The following is a 16266-nucleotide window of genomic DNA, read 5'->3' as shown; positions in this document are numbered from 1 at the left end:
CTGTATGTGGTATTTCCTTTCTCCAGTTGAAACTGCCCAACAGTTTACAGTGAGATTAACAGTAATGCTTCTGTACCTCACTTTGGAGAATCATGACAGCGTGATTGAAATGGTGGTGCTCCAAAGTAGCAGAGGTGCCATAGAGCTGAGCTAAGGCTGATCCACTCCTGAAACAGAACACGGGAAGTCAACAAATCCCACTCGTCTGCTTACGAAGCAGGTTTCAGAGACAATTTAGTAACAAAAGCACACAGCCACACTCTCCACCTCCACTTCAGCAACCTCACTTAAGACAATTGATGAGATCAAAATACTAATTTAAATCCAGATACAAAGCATTTATGTTCCAGACTTTGTTAAATATTGTCAGCTGACTAAAGATTTTTCTGGAACTACAGGACGTTATGTAATGCAACTTTCCAAGTGCCTCAGCAACAGCACAGGCAAAGCACTGCACAGTAAAGACACACAATAACGTCCTTCAGCTGGGATCAGCTGTTCTCCTGCTACCTTTTATTTTTAATTCTTAATAGGCATAAACACAAGGGCTTACAATGGGCAACTACAAACTCTAAAAATAAAACCCCAAAACAGAACAACAAACCCAACTGCAAATACTAAGGCAAACAAAAAACCACAAGTAAAAGCAGTGAATATGAAAGTAAAGCTTAGCATATCTCTAGAATGTATTTTCTCATCACATTTACTGTCTAAACCAAAATCAGATTCAAAATGCAGAGAGTGGGTGGGTTTTCTAAGTTTAAAGGACAAAAATGTACGGTATAGAATTATAAAATTGCAAATTGCTGGGAAGTGCTGGGAATGGGACTGGATTGTCAAAACGGTCACTGTTCACCAAGTACAAAGCACTTCAGGCAAAGTACTTCACTTCTGGGACCCAGCCTAAAGTGACAAGATGGGTTTTCTTTCCAAAGAAATGAGAATAAGAGTTTATGCTAGAGACAGAAGGAGTCTCCTAGGAGCATATACCATAAAACTGCACCATACTGATACTTAATTATCAGAAGCAGCTATATGAGAGAACAGGATGTCCAGGAAACATCATCCCTAGAGAATGTGATGTTGACATATATAACAGAGCTGTTTGAGACAACTGTGATATTGCCTCCATCATATACCTCTTGAACTTTCATCATACAGAACAGCAGTATTGGACACTGAAGATAAAATAGGAAAATGTGATGCTTAAATTTATGTCAGGTTAGAGGAATAAATCATAGTTGGCGTTACGAAAACTACAGCTTCTGTTTTCAGGGATGTTTTATACATGTGTGGTAATGTTTGTCTTTCATTAAATGTCTTCAGCAGTTTCTTTATGGAGTCATAAAATGGTAGCCTCCTCTCCGTACTCTGCTGTCATACAAGTATAAATGATAGCAGTCTAATGCTGAACCCTGTACCTTTAACTCAGCCATTCCTCTGCACAAAAGATGCTCTTGTGTAATGGTACAGCAGAGAAGTGGTTAACTTAATCAGAGCCTAAAATGGCCAGGATGTAAATCTTAGGTCTCGTTTTTGTAAATTAGGAACATAAACATCAATCAGCTGAGCTTCCTTCCCATTTGTCTCGTCTATTTTGATTCTCTTCAAGACTCAGCTGCAAAAAGGCATCTAGCAGTGCTTGGTAACCTTTGCACCACAAGCTCTGTCTTTTGAGCACTGCAATTGATTTTCCCTGCTATGGTGATTGAAGATCCAGACAGTGTCATTGTTTCATTGAGATTGTATGGCAACACCAATACCTCAGGAAATGGCAGCTTAGTGAACATCAGAAACATCAGTTTGAGTGATGGTCACTGAGGCAACTTGCCCCCAGAAATGCAGCAGCTCATGCATACACACATTGCAGCAGAGTACTTCTGCAAAAGGTAGGACAAAATAGGCTAATACAGCATCACTCCGCCTTTCAAGTATCTTTGGACAACCTTTTGACCACTCCCCCATCACACTGGAGGATTAGCAGTATGGCAGGACAGAAAAAGCTGAAAATGCACAGTGGGATCTGCAGGACAGCAATGCCTTTGGGCCTCAAATTCTGACTGTAGAGGAACTGTTGAGTGAAGAAAACAACATGGGATTTGAAGGAACCTCTGTGTCTGGCAGCTTTATTTCACAGCTTGGCCAGGATGTTGCTGGGGACATTTTCTGTTGTCCCTCCCATTATCAGGGAACACAGATTTTGGAATTAATTTGACCTTAGTCTAAGGAGTTCCCTTACCTACACAGTTGTAAGTACCACCCTTAAACCTTCTACAAACCTGCTTCTACCTCACTGTGCCCGAAGGCAGCAGCATGGTTTTTGTGAAAGCATTGTTTCAGTTTCACTTATTTTCTTTTCTTCTCAATAGTAGAACAAGGTTTTGTTTAATGTCATGCACCCCAGTCAGCAAGAACAACCCACACAATTTAGGTACTTCCTGGGTTGAAAGTCAGAATCAATAACAGCTGAGCCTGAAAAGAACATCAAATTTTGGCACCACATTTCAATATGTGGTGTCAGTTCAACAGCCAGCTACAAAGGACAAGCCAGCAATTACTTAAAGGAACAGAGAATGATAAAGATGGATAGTCCCTCACTGCATGCAGGAATAAGAGTACTTGGCCTTGGCCTAGCAGGCTTGAAATTAATGCTTCATTCTTTATCCTGGTCACCTTTTGCTCTCCCGTGGAAGAAAACCAAATTAAAATAGTAAGAATTAGAAAGCTTACTTGGCTTGGAAGGCATTGTTGGTTCCCCTGTGGTCAAGGTCGTGACATAAGCATCCCACAATCAAAGCTAAAATTTCAATTTCAGTTAGAATCTCCTGAAATCCTGCAGTCTGAGAGCAGAAAAAAAATAGCAGCTGTAACAATCAGTAGCAAAAGGGATAAGTAATGTTAGTCCATTGAGCAACAGTCAACTTTGTTTTGAAACCATGAACATTTCAGTAAGGAGAAGATAAATGCTTTATTGTCATATTCTATTCCCTGCTGTATGTCAGATGGTTAGCAGAATAGATAATGTCCTTGGAGTGATCTGTTATTATCTCTTTGTTGCATTTCCAGCATGCCATTTCTCTGCTACCCAGGAGGCACTAAAGGCACAAAGAGCTGAAAACAAATACCAGTAACAGAAAACTAAAACAGGAACTGGATTTTTCTATCAGAGAAATAAAAAACCAAAACCAAGCTGATTCCATTTTGAAATTAATGTTTAGATAAGTATTTAGAAAGATTTCTTGAATCCTGAGATGACCACCTTAGTCAATCCCTACTGTCAGGGATAGCTGACATGTTAAATCGGAAGACCTTTAAAAGAACCCAGGTAAAATATACTCTATGGAATTGTTCTGAACTATTAGGAGATTTTTTTAAAATCTGGGACAGTGAAATGAAGTGGCGTGATTTAAAGAGTCAAATGATTTAAATGTGTCAAAGGGCATATTTCTGCTGCAGATACCCACTTGAATTTGGGAGAGATATTTGAAAACAAATGCAATGAAATTCCCTACAAGCAGATCAGACATGACTGACTATGTGAATGGGGGAATTAATCCTAGAAACATTTTTTTACCACTATGCTTCTCCTTGAGGATACTTGTCATAGCAGTATTCCTGCCTCAACTGGCTCATGTCAGAAAAGAAACACTTACTGTTATTGCTAACCTCAAGCATCCTGAACAGATCCTGTCTGGAGGAGGTGCTAGAGCATCTGTGGGACACCACCTCATTGGTGCTGTGTCTCTTACCCATGGCAGAAACAACCTGCTTCTTCAGAAACAGAAGGGCATGTTTCCCACAAAAATGACTGGCTGAGCTGGAAGATCGTAACACTTGTCTTTTCACAGTGCCAGTCTCCAGTGACACTCCTCAATTAGCCACATGATGTAGTTCGCATGAAAGGAAATTACATACAAGAAACACAAAATACATTTGTGTTGGAGGACCAGACCAAGGCTGAACACTAATACCATGTAAGAATTCCAAATGTCATTGATTTTCAACAGGGCATAATTTCACCCACTGGCAAGAAGAGGGTTTAAGTGATACAGTAGGACTTGTTGCCCTTCCCTGGTGGGAACTTACACCCCACTCAGAAATGCCAGTCAATTGCTGCAATACTCTGTGAAAGCTCTGCTATTCACCCTGAAGACCACAAATGCTACTTAAAGAAATGCACATTCAAATCTAAGTAGCCTCTGTTTAGACAGTGTGATATGTGGCCACAGTTAATACTTAGGCAGTACAGGGAGCTAAGCTCCCCCAGGTGCTCAAGAATGCATTTCAGTGGGAATTCAGGAAGTGCAAGACTTGCTACAAAAGCTTTATAATTACTTAAAGTTTACACGTCAGAAAAGATAATCAAGTATGAGGAAAAAAAAGATTAATTTTGTGTAGGATCCACTGGTGTACAGAATAACTTGAATAATAGGAAAGAGATTCGCCTGATATCTAGCGGCATTGCTTTTTTGTTTAGTTTCAGTAACATCTACCCAAGTAGAAAAAATCCTCTAAAAATAGTGTTTTCACATTTTATTTTTTTCAACATAGCTCTTGCATAACAAATAATAATAGAGGTCTATTTATAAAAAGGGATTAAAAATAGTTTGTAACTGACAACATCATGTGTCAAGTTTCAATCTAGAGAAAATATTCATGGCTAAGTTAAAACAACTTAAAAGAGAAGTTTTATAATATAAAATTGATGTTGTAATAAATATTCTTTAGTGTAACCCACGCTTTGATTAAATTCAAGGATTCAGCCTGTATTGCAAATGCAGGAAAGCCGATTAAGGAATTTATTAACAGTAGCAATATCTCAAAAATAAATGGCACATTTTATTTAATGAAAAGTCTTGTCACTGAATATATGAAAGAAATATATCATATGTCATGTAGTAAAAAACATTTCATTTAAAACAATACAACAGTAAGGGGATATCGTCTTTGAACATAATGCAAGTAAACAGAGGATTACATTTCCCTATTTTCTGAATTTACAAGAGAAAAAAGAATACATGGCTATAGACGATGGTGCAGTAAAATTTATTTTCACCAGAAAAGGAATGACCCATAACTCACGAGTGGCAGAGTCTCCAGTGAGTTATGGAGGTCATTCTTTCATGTGAGGAAATGAATTGCATTCATTATACCTTGCCCCACATCTATATGTTTTGTTATTAGCACACCAGATGGGATTTTAATTTGGTATTGCTTACTTGTTCATTTTTGCCCTTTGAAATAAGTATCAATGTGAACTTGGCAAAGGCATTGATAATGAAGCCTGGGCTTGATCCTGCACTTTACTCTCATGTACTCCCTTAACCTGCTGGAGCTGTCTTGCTGCAGTGCTTGTCTTCAGAATACTTGGGCATCTGAGATACAGAACTATGGCTTGCAGAACTGGGCTTATAATTGTTCAGGAGAGAGAAAATACATACTTAGATACACAGGAACATGCTTTAGATATGCAAAAGGCTGAGTTTACCAGGAGTGAAACAACTGGTTTACTCTTTGTTGAATTTCGGTTGTTTGGCTTGTTCAACACAGCTGAATTTTCCTTGTGCATTCAGTGGCAGTATGGTGGCCCTTAGAGGCTACTGCATTACAGGTTAGACATTACTCTGCTGTGGTAAATCCCACCTGAAAATGCCCTAAAATAGAATTACTGGTTTATATTTTTGGGGTGGTCTGTATTGCTGACTATCATGGAGAAATCAGAAATAAGGGGCAATAACTGCACAAAGCAGTGCCTTCTCCACCAGCAGAGAAAGGCTCTGATAAGCCCTTCAAAGGGTTTGTCAAAGAATTTTCCCCTTTTTATCAGTGAAAAAAGAAGGCACACACTAACGTGGATGGTATCCCCAAGACAAACACAGTAGGAGCAAGCCTTGAATTATTACTAGTCTTGAGTCTCTCTTTTGTGTCTTTGTTTTTGCACAAAATGAATCTTCCTGGCTCTGGAAGGGAGAGCAGACCAAACACCTGAACTTATTCTGTTCTCAGCCAGAGCCGGAGCAAAGTGGGGCGAGATGTGTGGTGAGTCCAGTGCTGTGGCCACTCGCATCCAGCCCTGCACATGGAATTGCTCATTCTGTTTATTACCAGGAGCATGGGCGAGGAAATGAACTTGGCTTAAAAATGCCAGATCACATTCCAGAGACAGTTGCATCCCTGTGCTGACTGCTAAAAGGATTCTGAAATTATGCTGTGAGAACCACGGTCAGAGCATCTGTCGATGGAGGCCCGGGAGGCTGCTGGTGGCTGCTGGAGCAGCAGGGCCCTGCTTCCTCCCTGCTGGCCCCAATGCGGGCACCACTAGCCGGGATGGAGATGCCTGGTCGCACCGACAGAGCAGCGTGCCGCAAACCTGGCCTCGGAGCTCCACCTAGGGGTGTCACCGCTGGGGCTGGGGGCTCCCCACCCCCGGCAGTTTCTGGCAGAAATTACTGTAATTCACACCCAGCGGCATCGCCTGCCTTTGCCCATACTCATCAGAGTAAAATGCTTTTCGTTTTTCTAAAACTGAAAAAAAATGCATGTCAAGTTCATAAAACCTTAAAGACTACCAACACCCAGGCATTATCACCAAATTTCCTTAGAGAGCATCAGCAAGTGCCTGCTGAAACAATGTTAACTCTGCTCAGCTCAGCAGCCTCATGCCCAGAGGAAGAGGTGACCGTTCTCTCATTGAACATCTCCCTTTCCTTTGTCTCATGGTGTATGGTACAGCTTCACTATGCCTCCATCAACACTCTCAGAAACACACCCATCCTGCTGGGATGGACCAAGCACTAGAACAACATCTACCTGCTAGTGGAAGTCACTCTTTTTTTCTTGCCTAACACACAAAATTCTAGCATCCAGGACCACTGAGTTTTTTATTGGTACAAGAATTAACTAGCCAAGCATGCGTTATTTCACGCAGTGAGGTTGCTGTGGGGTAGGGAGAGAGAGCAGCATACTTTTTCTGGTATGCTAGCAGTGGTACTTTCAGCAGAATTTACTTGTATGCTGAAAGGAGCTACAGGTACTGCTGGAGATACGTGGTAGTAAAACCCCTAAGTGTCAACAGTGTCCAGTGGAGACTCAAGATTCACTTAGATCACTTGCTGGAAGATGATTTTCAAATGTTTTGAGGCAGTACCTTCTAAAACTATTTAGATGAAGCTGGATAAGCAGATAATAAATATCAACATAATAAATACTTTGGAATTCTAATCTTCTTTGGTTTTGTAGTTCTCAACCAGGAGTTTGGAATAAATGTCAAATCAAAGAGTTCCAAAAGAAAAACATCTTGTAAGATCAAGATCTGCAATAACAAGAGCACTCCAAGACTGCCATCTGTTTTCAGTCACTTTAATGTGTCTGTGATATCACTGTCACTAAAACACTATACGGTTTTGCCAAATATGTGCTGCCTTAAGTTGAGTAAGTTCAGTCTGCTTTGCTATTGGAAATAAGTAGCATAATAACTAAAAAAGAAATTGAATGCTGGAAAATGTTTAGACAGGTTAGGCAATGTGTCAGTAAAAGCTCTTAGGGGATTGTGTAGCTGGAGACTCACAGTTAACATGGCAAACATCAGCTGGCAGACGTTGAAAGCGTGCCTCCAGTTGTGATACAAAACCATTCGATAGTTCTTCCGCACCGTCAAAAGCCACCTACACAGTGTCTGAAATTGAAAGTACAATTTGTAGCAGGGCTACTAAATGTGTACAAATGGACAGAGCAGTGCCAAGACAAAAACAGCAGATATTTGCAGCGCAGATGGTTACCTCATAGTCAATTTTAAATTTCTGAACCATTCCAAGCTCCATGAACATCCGCAGGGCTGCAGTAATCATGGCATCCACATCGAGCGAGAAGTCATCAAAATGGATATTGTCAATGCCAAGCTCTGACACCAGAGGGATGTTTGCTGCCTGAAAATGCCAAAGGGAAATATCTGATTCAAAACTTCAGTCTTTTTTTCTTTTATTTCACTCTTACAAGAAACAAACCGTACATCAGTTTTGACCTGCCAATACATCCCCTGCTTGATTCAAATGCTGATCAGTAAGTCTTCATCTGAGAAATACAAACACATCAAGCTAACAGAGCGTGGAAACGGTGGGAAGGAGAAGAACCTCGTATGAGCAGGAAATATGTTCACCATCCCAACTGGAGCCCAGATACAGCATTTAGACTGAAAGCTGACCACTTTACAGCTACTGCAGTAACACAATATATTCCAATGCAAACGACAGTGCTGTAATGGAAGAAACATCTGGATAGCCAGAAGCTGGGAGTTGTAATTGCTACCACTTAGAAATGCAAAGTAAATATACTGCTCTGCAGAATTTCTTCATCCAAATGTCTTCACAATCATAAGCATACAAGTGCCCTTTGCTTTACACTGTTCACTACTTACACCTAGAACTAAAAAAAGAGGAATACAAGAAATGTCTAGCAGAAGTACTCTCCAAAGTAAAATAAAAGAATTTTCAACATGCTGATTATATAATAAGTCAATTAAAAACCAGCAAAAGCCTCACGTTTTTCTTTGTCTGTGTAACAGGGACTTCTGTTTGTAAGAGAGGAATGAGCTTCTCATGCACACACAAAATAGGAATGTGTGCTGGACTGGCTAATGTATTTACTTGAGCACACAGATGTGCTGTGGCCTGCTCAGTGGCAGCACCTGCATGAGGCCAGGCAGAGGTGCTGACAAACCTCCCAGGCTTCTCTACCCTTCCTTATGGCCCTTCAGACTTGCTGCTCATCTCTCTAGAGAGGGCAGGGGCAGGGGGATGAATTTCCTGAAGGAGCATCTGTCCCCTGTCACCCGCAGTGAGAAGGTGATGGGTCAGGTAGAAGCCTCACAAAGGGGCTGGATCCAGCTCACAGGCTATGAGCTGGACAATGCTGAATTAGTTAAAATCACGTGGATTCAGCTGGTGTGGCATATTCAGCTATGCACTTGCATAAAATACCAATTAGTTCATGCAACTGTAATGTAAGTTCACCTTCACTGTTACAGCTTCTATGTGACTACCTTATGGTTTTCCTTTTTGAAAACCTGTGTTTTGAAATACTACACTCTAACTACAAATTATTGACATTAAAAATCTTCCTTTGGCTGAAGACAAAGTGCCACCTCAATAATTACTTTATGCAGAGATTAAGCTGCTTTAGCTATACCATGTAAGAGAAGATGGTGGTAGCCTGTCATAAAATAGTATTAACACTGTAGTTTTAACTTATTTGCTAGGTAGAAGAAAAGTCTATTCGGTTCAGTACCCAGTAAAGCATGCCAGTACCTCAGAAAGTCATGGTGCTGTGCCAGGGAGTTTAACTGATACAGGAAATACAACAAACCTGTCAAGTGTCATCCCAAGACACAGCTGAAGAACCTCTGGAGCATGCATGCTCCAGAGATGCAAGTTCTGTTAACTGTACACTCAGTTGTCTGCTAACATACTTATCCAGGTTGAATCAATTCAGCATGTTTTTCTGAGTGATCATTGAAATACTGGAATACTTCTAGATGATCCCAACAGGAGTTACACCTTAACAGCCTTTAAGATCTGAAAAACTATGTCTGTACTTCCCAGAGGAAGGAAGGAAGGAAGGAAGGAAGGAAGGAAGGAAGGAAGGAAGGAAGGAAGGAAGGAAAGGAAGGAAGGAAAGGAAGGAAGGAAAGGAAGGAAGGAAGGAAAGGAAGGAAGGAAAGGAAGGAAGGAAGGAAAGGAAGGAAGGAAGGAAGGAAAGGAAGGAAGGAAGGAAGGATGGATATAAATAAATAAATAAATAAATAAATAAATAAATAAATAAATAAGGCTAGGTGTGAAGCAAAAATGCTGGCCCAGAGACTGTACTGTCCAGACCTCCAGCAATCTTACAAAAATTGTGACTTTTTAAATCATTCAGTTACTCTTCAGAGACTTGGGGGATATTGGAGATGCACACTAATATTTAGTCTATGAACACAGTCACTGGACAGAAATAAGATTCTTAGTATAATCCCTTTTTGGGAAGAAACACATTTGTACATCATGCTCCATAGTTCCTTAGTGAAAAGCTTAAATAACAAGTGGAAAGAGAAGCACTTGATTGTGAGCAGAGCTTCTTGAAATTGTTTTGTCAAAACAATCTTTACAAACCCATTGCTGCGTTTTCATTAACTTTGAAGTGGGCTCTGATTAACATTTTCAGAGTTTTTGGCCTCTTAAAGAGAAACAGATCTTTTCCTTGCTATTTTTTACTGGAAACCAACACTATTGCCAGCCTGTTGCAATTCAAGGTAGAACACTTGACACAGTTGCTCAACTAAAATTGTTTTTTCATTTGTCAAACAATGGAGAAATAACAATATATTCCAAATCTATTACAAATTGAACAACAGGATATTAACAAAGCAAGTCAAAAACGATTTCTTCCCACGTCAGTCTCAAACTTTTAAATATTTATGAGGTTTTACATTCCTAAATTTAACAGGAGTGCCATAATCCAAAATAACTGCTGAATTAATAGCCAGGAGATAACATTTGTATAAAAGAACCATTTGCTTTACAACAGCAATAAAGGAAACAACAGAATTATGAGTGCAGAGCCTAATTTGAATAATGTTACAAAAAATGATATGTTGTGGGGCTGCAGCAATATTCTGGCTGCACCTGGCATTGACTATCCTCAGCTTCTTAGGCTAGAAATGCAGAAGTCCAGGGTTTAGAGGAGAATAGTCATTAAAACTTCATTATTTTAATTACAGAGATATAAAAAAATATTAATAATGCAGAATACTAAAACATATCCCTCCCTGAAATTTTGCAGTGCTGCAGGAAAAATTCCAGTGGATATCTTAAAATAAACAGCAATAACAACACTCTCTTTTAGGAAAACAGAGAGGATGAATGTACCATGACAGCAAAAGCGAGGGGCAGGCAATTAAAAATCAGGTTACAGTGAAATTATTTTTTAAAGCACCCCAGTGATTTAGAACCACTTAAAAGGCTTGGGGTTTTTGGACATTTTGAAGTTCAATTTTCCCTTTCTAAAACCAAATAACATTTTACTCTGGAATCTTTTAACCCTATGAGTCAAGCAATTTCAATGTTTGTTTCCTTGAGAAAAACTCACATGACTCTTATAAGCTTATGGTAAGTTAAAGCTGGATGTGCCTCCTCTGGTCACATTTCCATACCCCAGTACTAACCCAAAAATTTGTCTTGAAAGACATCAAGAACACAAATTTGGCTGAACACATGGAAGGCAACTGGTCTTGCCTAATAAAGTACAAACTCGGCAGTTGCCAGACTAGGAAAATATCGTCAGTCATAGGTAGCTTGAAAAAGAGGATGTCATGCCCCCAAACAAGAGCATAAGGATAAGGTCTGTGATTACTCCATACGCACAGGTGCATGGGATAGGGCAGAATGAATACAGGAAGGAGGAAAAGCACCTTTGTACTCAATTCAGGTTGGAGACTGATTCCCCTTTCCTCATTGCTCTCTGCTATCCCATAAATTCTATCACAGCCTGGTCAGAGTACATGTGAACAGGTAAGAGACAAGTGCCTGGTTGAACCTTACTTCCCACTGGCCATCACAAAAGGCCATATGTCATTAATGACCCTCACTACAAAACATGTGGAACATCAAAGTGGCTTGCACCATAAAGTCACAGTTCTGGCCACTATAAATGACAGCCCATGGGAACAGAAAAATAACATTTTTGATACAGTATTAATAACACTTTGGGCTGCTGTGGATGAAAAAAACCTAAGAAGGAAAATGCTTACTAAATGATTTTGCACTAACTCATCTAATAGCATATTATTCACAATCTTCTGTATCCATATTTGATAATGTGATAAAATCAGACGTAAAGAAACTGGCAAGTTCTTCCCAAAGCATGTAAAATTCCTCTTTGTAAAATGTGCACTACCATGGAAACAGTCCAGCTAAACACAGAAAACACTGAGATCCTACTTTGCCATGTCATCTTAAAATTTCTCTACTTCAGTTTTAGTACCTGTGTGGATAAGACATCAGTGTATATTATGCAAGGAAAGTATTTTGAAACATACTGATAAATAGATTAGTATGGCTTTGTTTAAGAAAAAGGCACATTCTGCCATTTGATATACTCAGCTTCCTTCCCATGCGACACTAGAACTATTCTGTAACAGCAACTTCCACTTACTGAATGTAGTCCACTTTTTGCATAGCCTTATTTACAGTGGCATGTGGAATGCTCAGCAAGGTTTCCTCATCAGAAAATACTGCCAGACTGATGGAAAAAAAGTAACAAGAAACTTGATTATATTTCACACGTATAAAGATACCTCATGAAATATATATCCCAGTGTAGCAAAAGAATGGCAAAATGATCTGGTGTACATCTTAAATCCCAGGGGCATTGCCAGAGTCCAGAGTCCACATACTATTTGAATAGCAGGTCAGGATCTGACCTCATGTACACTCTGGAGTGAAACTGGAGCTCCAGACAATGTGACACACACACAAGAAATGAAATTGTCTTTTCAAGTATCTCTTCATCTCAAATCTCTCTCAGAAGATTAGGATCTGAAAAAACCTTAAAGGATTATCATCAAAAGCTGAAGAAAGCATCAAAGTGAAGAATATTTAAATGTGATGCCTTCATTATCTCTCACAAAATCCCCTATGATTCTATGAAGCCATTTTGAAGACATCATTTTCTGATGGCAAAGATTTTTATTTGTGAATGTTTCTTTTCATATATAAAGGCCTCTAAAATACTTGCTTATATTTATAGCTGCAGGCAGGCATCTTTTAAAATACATCTTTATAGTCACTTAGCAGCAGCAGTGGACAAATTTTGTACTACTTCATAGCCATGGAAGACCAAAGCCTGTTATATTCAGTCTGACACATTTACTCTCTCCAAAAGAGAATCAAATGTTGTAGCTCAGGCATGTTTAATGCCCAGAGCAAACTGGCTTTTAAAGGCCTCCATCTGTTACTGGAGACTGTGGATGGCAACTCTTTGTCCTTCACAATGCTGAATTAGCACCTCTTTTCCAATGACAACTGAAGCAGAGGCAGGACAGTGGCATTTACAGGGAATTTTACAATATTTACAGTAAAGGGGAGTGAGTATGGAAATGACTTATGTGTAGTTTCCTCTTGATTTTGATTCTAATAATTTTTTAAACATGATTATAACAGGAGCATTTCTCTGACTTCAATAGTGGGATCACCCAGAAACACAGACTCCTTTAGTTTAGAGAGAGCTTTTGAGACCAACCAGTCCTATGCCCCTGCCCCAAGGAGACCGCATGCTGCCATATAAACACACTTTGCAGCTGCCAGATCTACCAGACTCCTTTGATGTTCCAGTCATGTGAATGTCTTGTATCTCAACAGTTTTTGGATAAAATGAATGGTGGAACAGGATTTGTGTATTTTATACCTCCTCAGATTAACCCTACAGATAAACAGAGGGTTGCAATTGTGAGATCAAATGCCCAAACTGTGCCCCAAGTCCCACAGCAGGTGTCTGAGCCCTTTGCTGGAAAAGGTCATGCCTTGATTTAGTCCAAGTTTTACATCTGTAAACCAAGAATAATGCAGTACATGCATCCAGCTTCAAAATCTGCAGCTGAAGCACGTATATGGATGTGGTGCAAGTGCTCCACCGTCAAATGGCAAATGAACAGCATGACAAGTGCTTTAGACATGAAATGTAGAACAAAGAAAGTGGCATTTAGACTTGTTTCAAAAAGTTGTGTTTGGTTAGACCATTTACCAAACATAACTACTGCTTAGTATGATGCTAGTATTTCTTTTAATTAAAAGAGAAACTTCACAGCATTAAGAAAGCCATGAAGAAGCTTAGTCTGCTTCTTCTATCAGAACAAGAAAAGTAGCCATTAAGCAATATATCACTACCAAATATAGCGTTTAGGATTTTTTTATTATTATTATCATACAGTGTGGGCTTAGGACAAAAGATTGGTATTTACTTTCTGCTTTTGGGATAAAACTGTATGTGCCTGAGGAAAGGATTTATAATTTAAAAGTCTTATAATTTTCATTTTAAAAGGGCAAGGGAAGGTATGTCATTACAGTATTACACGTGCTATTTCCAAAACTAGGCTCAGAATTATAGCTAAAAAGCAGAAAAAATTTTGAATATTTCTAATCAGTCAATCAATTCTATCTGAACATACCACTTTCTGAAATTGGGGCCCATCAAAAAGAAATAATACATTTCAGAGATAAAAATATGATGTATAAAATGTTGTTAAAAACTATAATAGACACAAAATATGTTATTTTATGTTACTAAAAATCAATTCTTGATGCTAAAGTTGTTTCCTAGTACACAAAACCAAAATATATGGCAGCCTATAAAAGGAACAAGAAATTTTGATTTTAAAAGAACAGAGACATAAAATAAAAACAATTAATGGTCTAGGCATCTATTATTCTTAAGGCCAAAGTCCATAACCACAGCAGCCTAGGACTGGAGTTTTACAGGGCATGCACATTGGACACAATGATCTCCCAAGGCGCGCTGGGGAGTGTTCACGTCCTTCTGGCTGATGGTGATTAGGAAAGAACCAGTGTGTCACATACTGCAGGCTAGCAACTGTCGAGTTTTTATGACCATCAGTGCAGATGAGAAGTTTGTACAAAAGGGTCTATTCAGTCTCTGTTTCAGAATTTCAAACAAACACAAGCAGCAAACCTAGGGCAACTATTTCTCTGTACTACAAAAGTGTCAGGCTGCCATTTCCCACAAAGCCTTACTTGGTTTTGGTGGCAAAAAGTCAGCTTTGTTACTCCCATGAAGAGCGGAATGGGTAATGTGGACTGACCCCCCTGCATGCCTGTAAATTTGGGAGGGTGAGGAAACTGGGATACAACGTAGCCTTTTCCTACCCAGAAAGTGGAGGAAAAGTTCTAGCTCCTTCCTTGAAGCCTCAGAAGAGGAAAAACATGATTAAGGGTGGAAGGAGCAGGGACAGATTCTTCTCACGGTGGACACGATGTGAAGGCATAGGGGGGAACTGACATGTTTGGTGACAAACAGCCCAGACTGTGCCCTGCAACTCTCAGTTGGGCACACAGTGGAAGAGAGCATGTGAAAAAAGTGAAGGGGTTGCCAAGATCAGACACTAAAAAATCCCAGAACCAGAACCTCAAAAATCCCACCAGAGCCACAATGGCACATGTACTGGTATCACAGTATTTTTTTGATCCCAGCACACTCCAGCAGCTCTCAGTGCACCAAAGCCAACCTGCAGAACCACCGGTCCCATGTCACCCTGGGGCCATGGTGGTGCTGCAGGAGCACAATGGCACTGGGATTCCTGAGAGCCACGGAAATTTTCTTTCCGAGCAGCTGTGACAAATCAGGCTGGCAGTACAGTGACTGGTGGGGAAAGTTATGCAAATATATGAGTGGGTTACTGCTCCACTGGGGAGAAAGTCCTATTTCAGACCTGCTAGAGTGACAGCTATAGCAGAATACTGTCAGGTACACAATAAATAACATTGACAACACCTTCAACCTTACAACGTACATTTGCAGGAATCCTACAGAGAACATTTCAGTGATTCTCTTTTAAGTTTTTGTCTTTTTCTCCTTACTTTTTGTCAAGTTCTGATTTCAGGTTTAAAAAAAATCCAGCTATCCCATTCTGAACCCATAAGGCACTCCCTAGGAGCACCCAGGACTGCCCAAAAGAGCTTTCTCCCCAGACCCAGAGGTTCATCTCACTACAGCATCACAAGCCAAGGCTTATCCCATGTGAGGCTTCTGCAGGGCAGGCTGAACACCGAGCCCAGCTCCTCTCCCCAGAGCAGAACGGACATCCTCCACTCCCCCCTTCATCCACAAAGCCCCCCAGCAGAGAAAGCCTAAGAACCCTGCACTGCCCCATGAGCTCTGGTTCACACACAAGTCACAGCCTCATCACCACAAGCTTTCTGAAAAACCCAAAATGTGCAGATCCCATTCTTTCAACAAAAAACCAAATAATAGGCACTTAAATCTTGCATTTATTTAGCTCCTTACTTACTACCTACGTATTACTAGCTTTATAAATTTTCTCTAAATAAAAGTTGCTTTCATATATCACTGCTTTAAGGTAAAAGGCTGCAATACAGAAACACTAATTTTTTGACATTCATGTTTTGAATGTCTGTATATATTATGCTGCTTACAACTTTTCCTTACCATTCCTCACAGCAACAGGTTTCCTTCAAGGAAAGTGGAGGTAGCACAAGTAGA

General features: G+C 39.9%; 1 protein-coding gene across 20 annotated transcripts in view; it reads right to left on the bottom strand.

The window, feature by feature from the left end:
- Positions 1-16266, bottom strand: part of PDE11A (phosphodiesterase 11A) — a 112531-nt gene that overhangs the window by 26559 nt on the left and 69706 nt on the right. For all 20 annotated transcript variants that reach the window (XM_069020557.1, XM_069020561.1, XM_069020558.1 and 17 more), the window contains 4 exons: positions 7779-7925; positions 7568-7675; positions 2731-2840; positions 77-167 (listed from right to left, as the gene is read on the bottom strand). In XM_069020557.1, coding sequence (XP_068876658.1) covers positions 77-167; positions 2731-2840; positions 7568-7675; positions 7779-7925 — 456 coding nt within the window. The remainder of the gene's footprint in view (positions 1-76; positions 168-2730; positions 2841-7567; positions 7676-7778; positions 7926-16266) is intronic.

Source organism: Aphelocoma coerulescens, chromosome 7 (assembly GCF_041296385.1).
Source record: "Aphelocoma coerulescens isolate FSJ_1873_10779 chromosome 7, UR_Acoe_1.0, whole genome shotgun sequence".
Taxonomy (NCBI): domain Eukaryota; kingdom Metazoa; phylum Chordata; class Aves; order Passeriformes; family Corvidae; genus Aphelocoma; species Aphelocoma coerulescens.
This window is presented reverse-complemented; position numbering and strand designations above follow the sequence as displayed.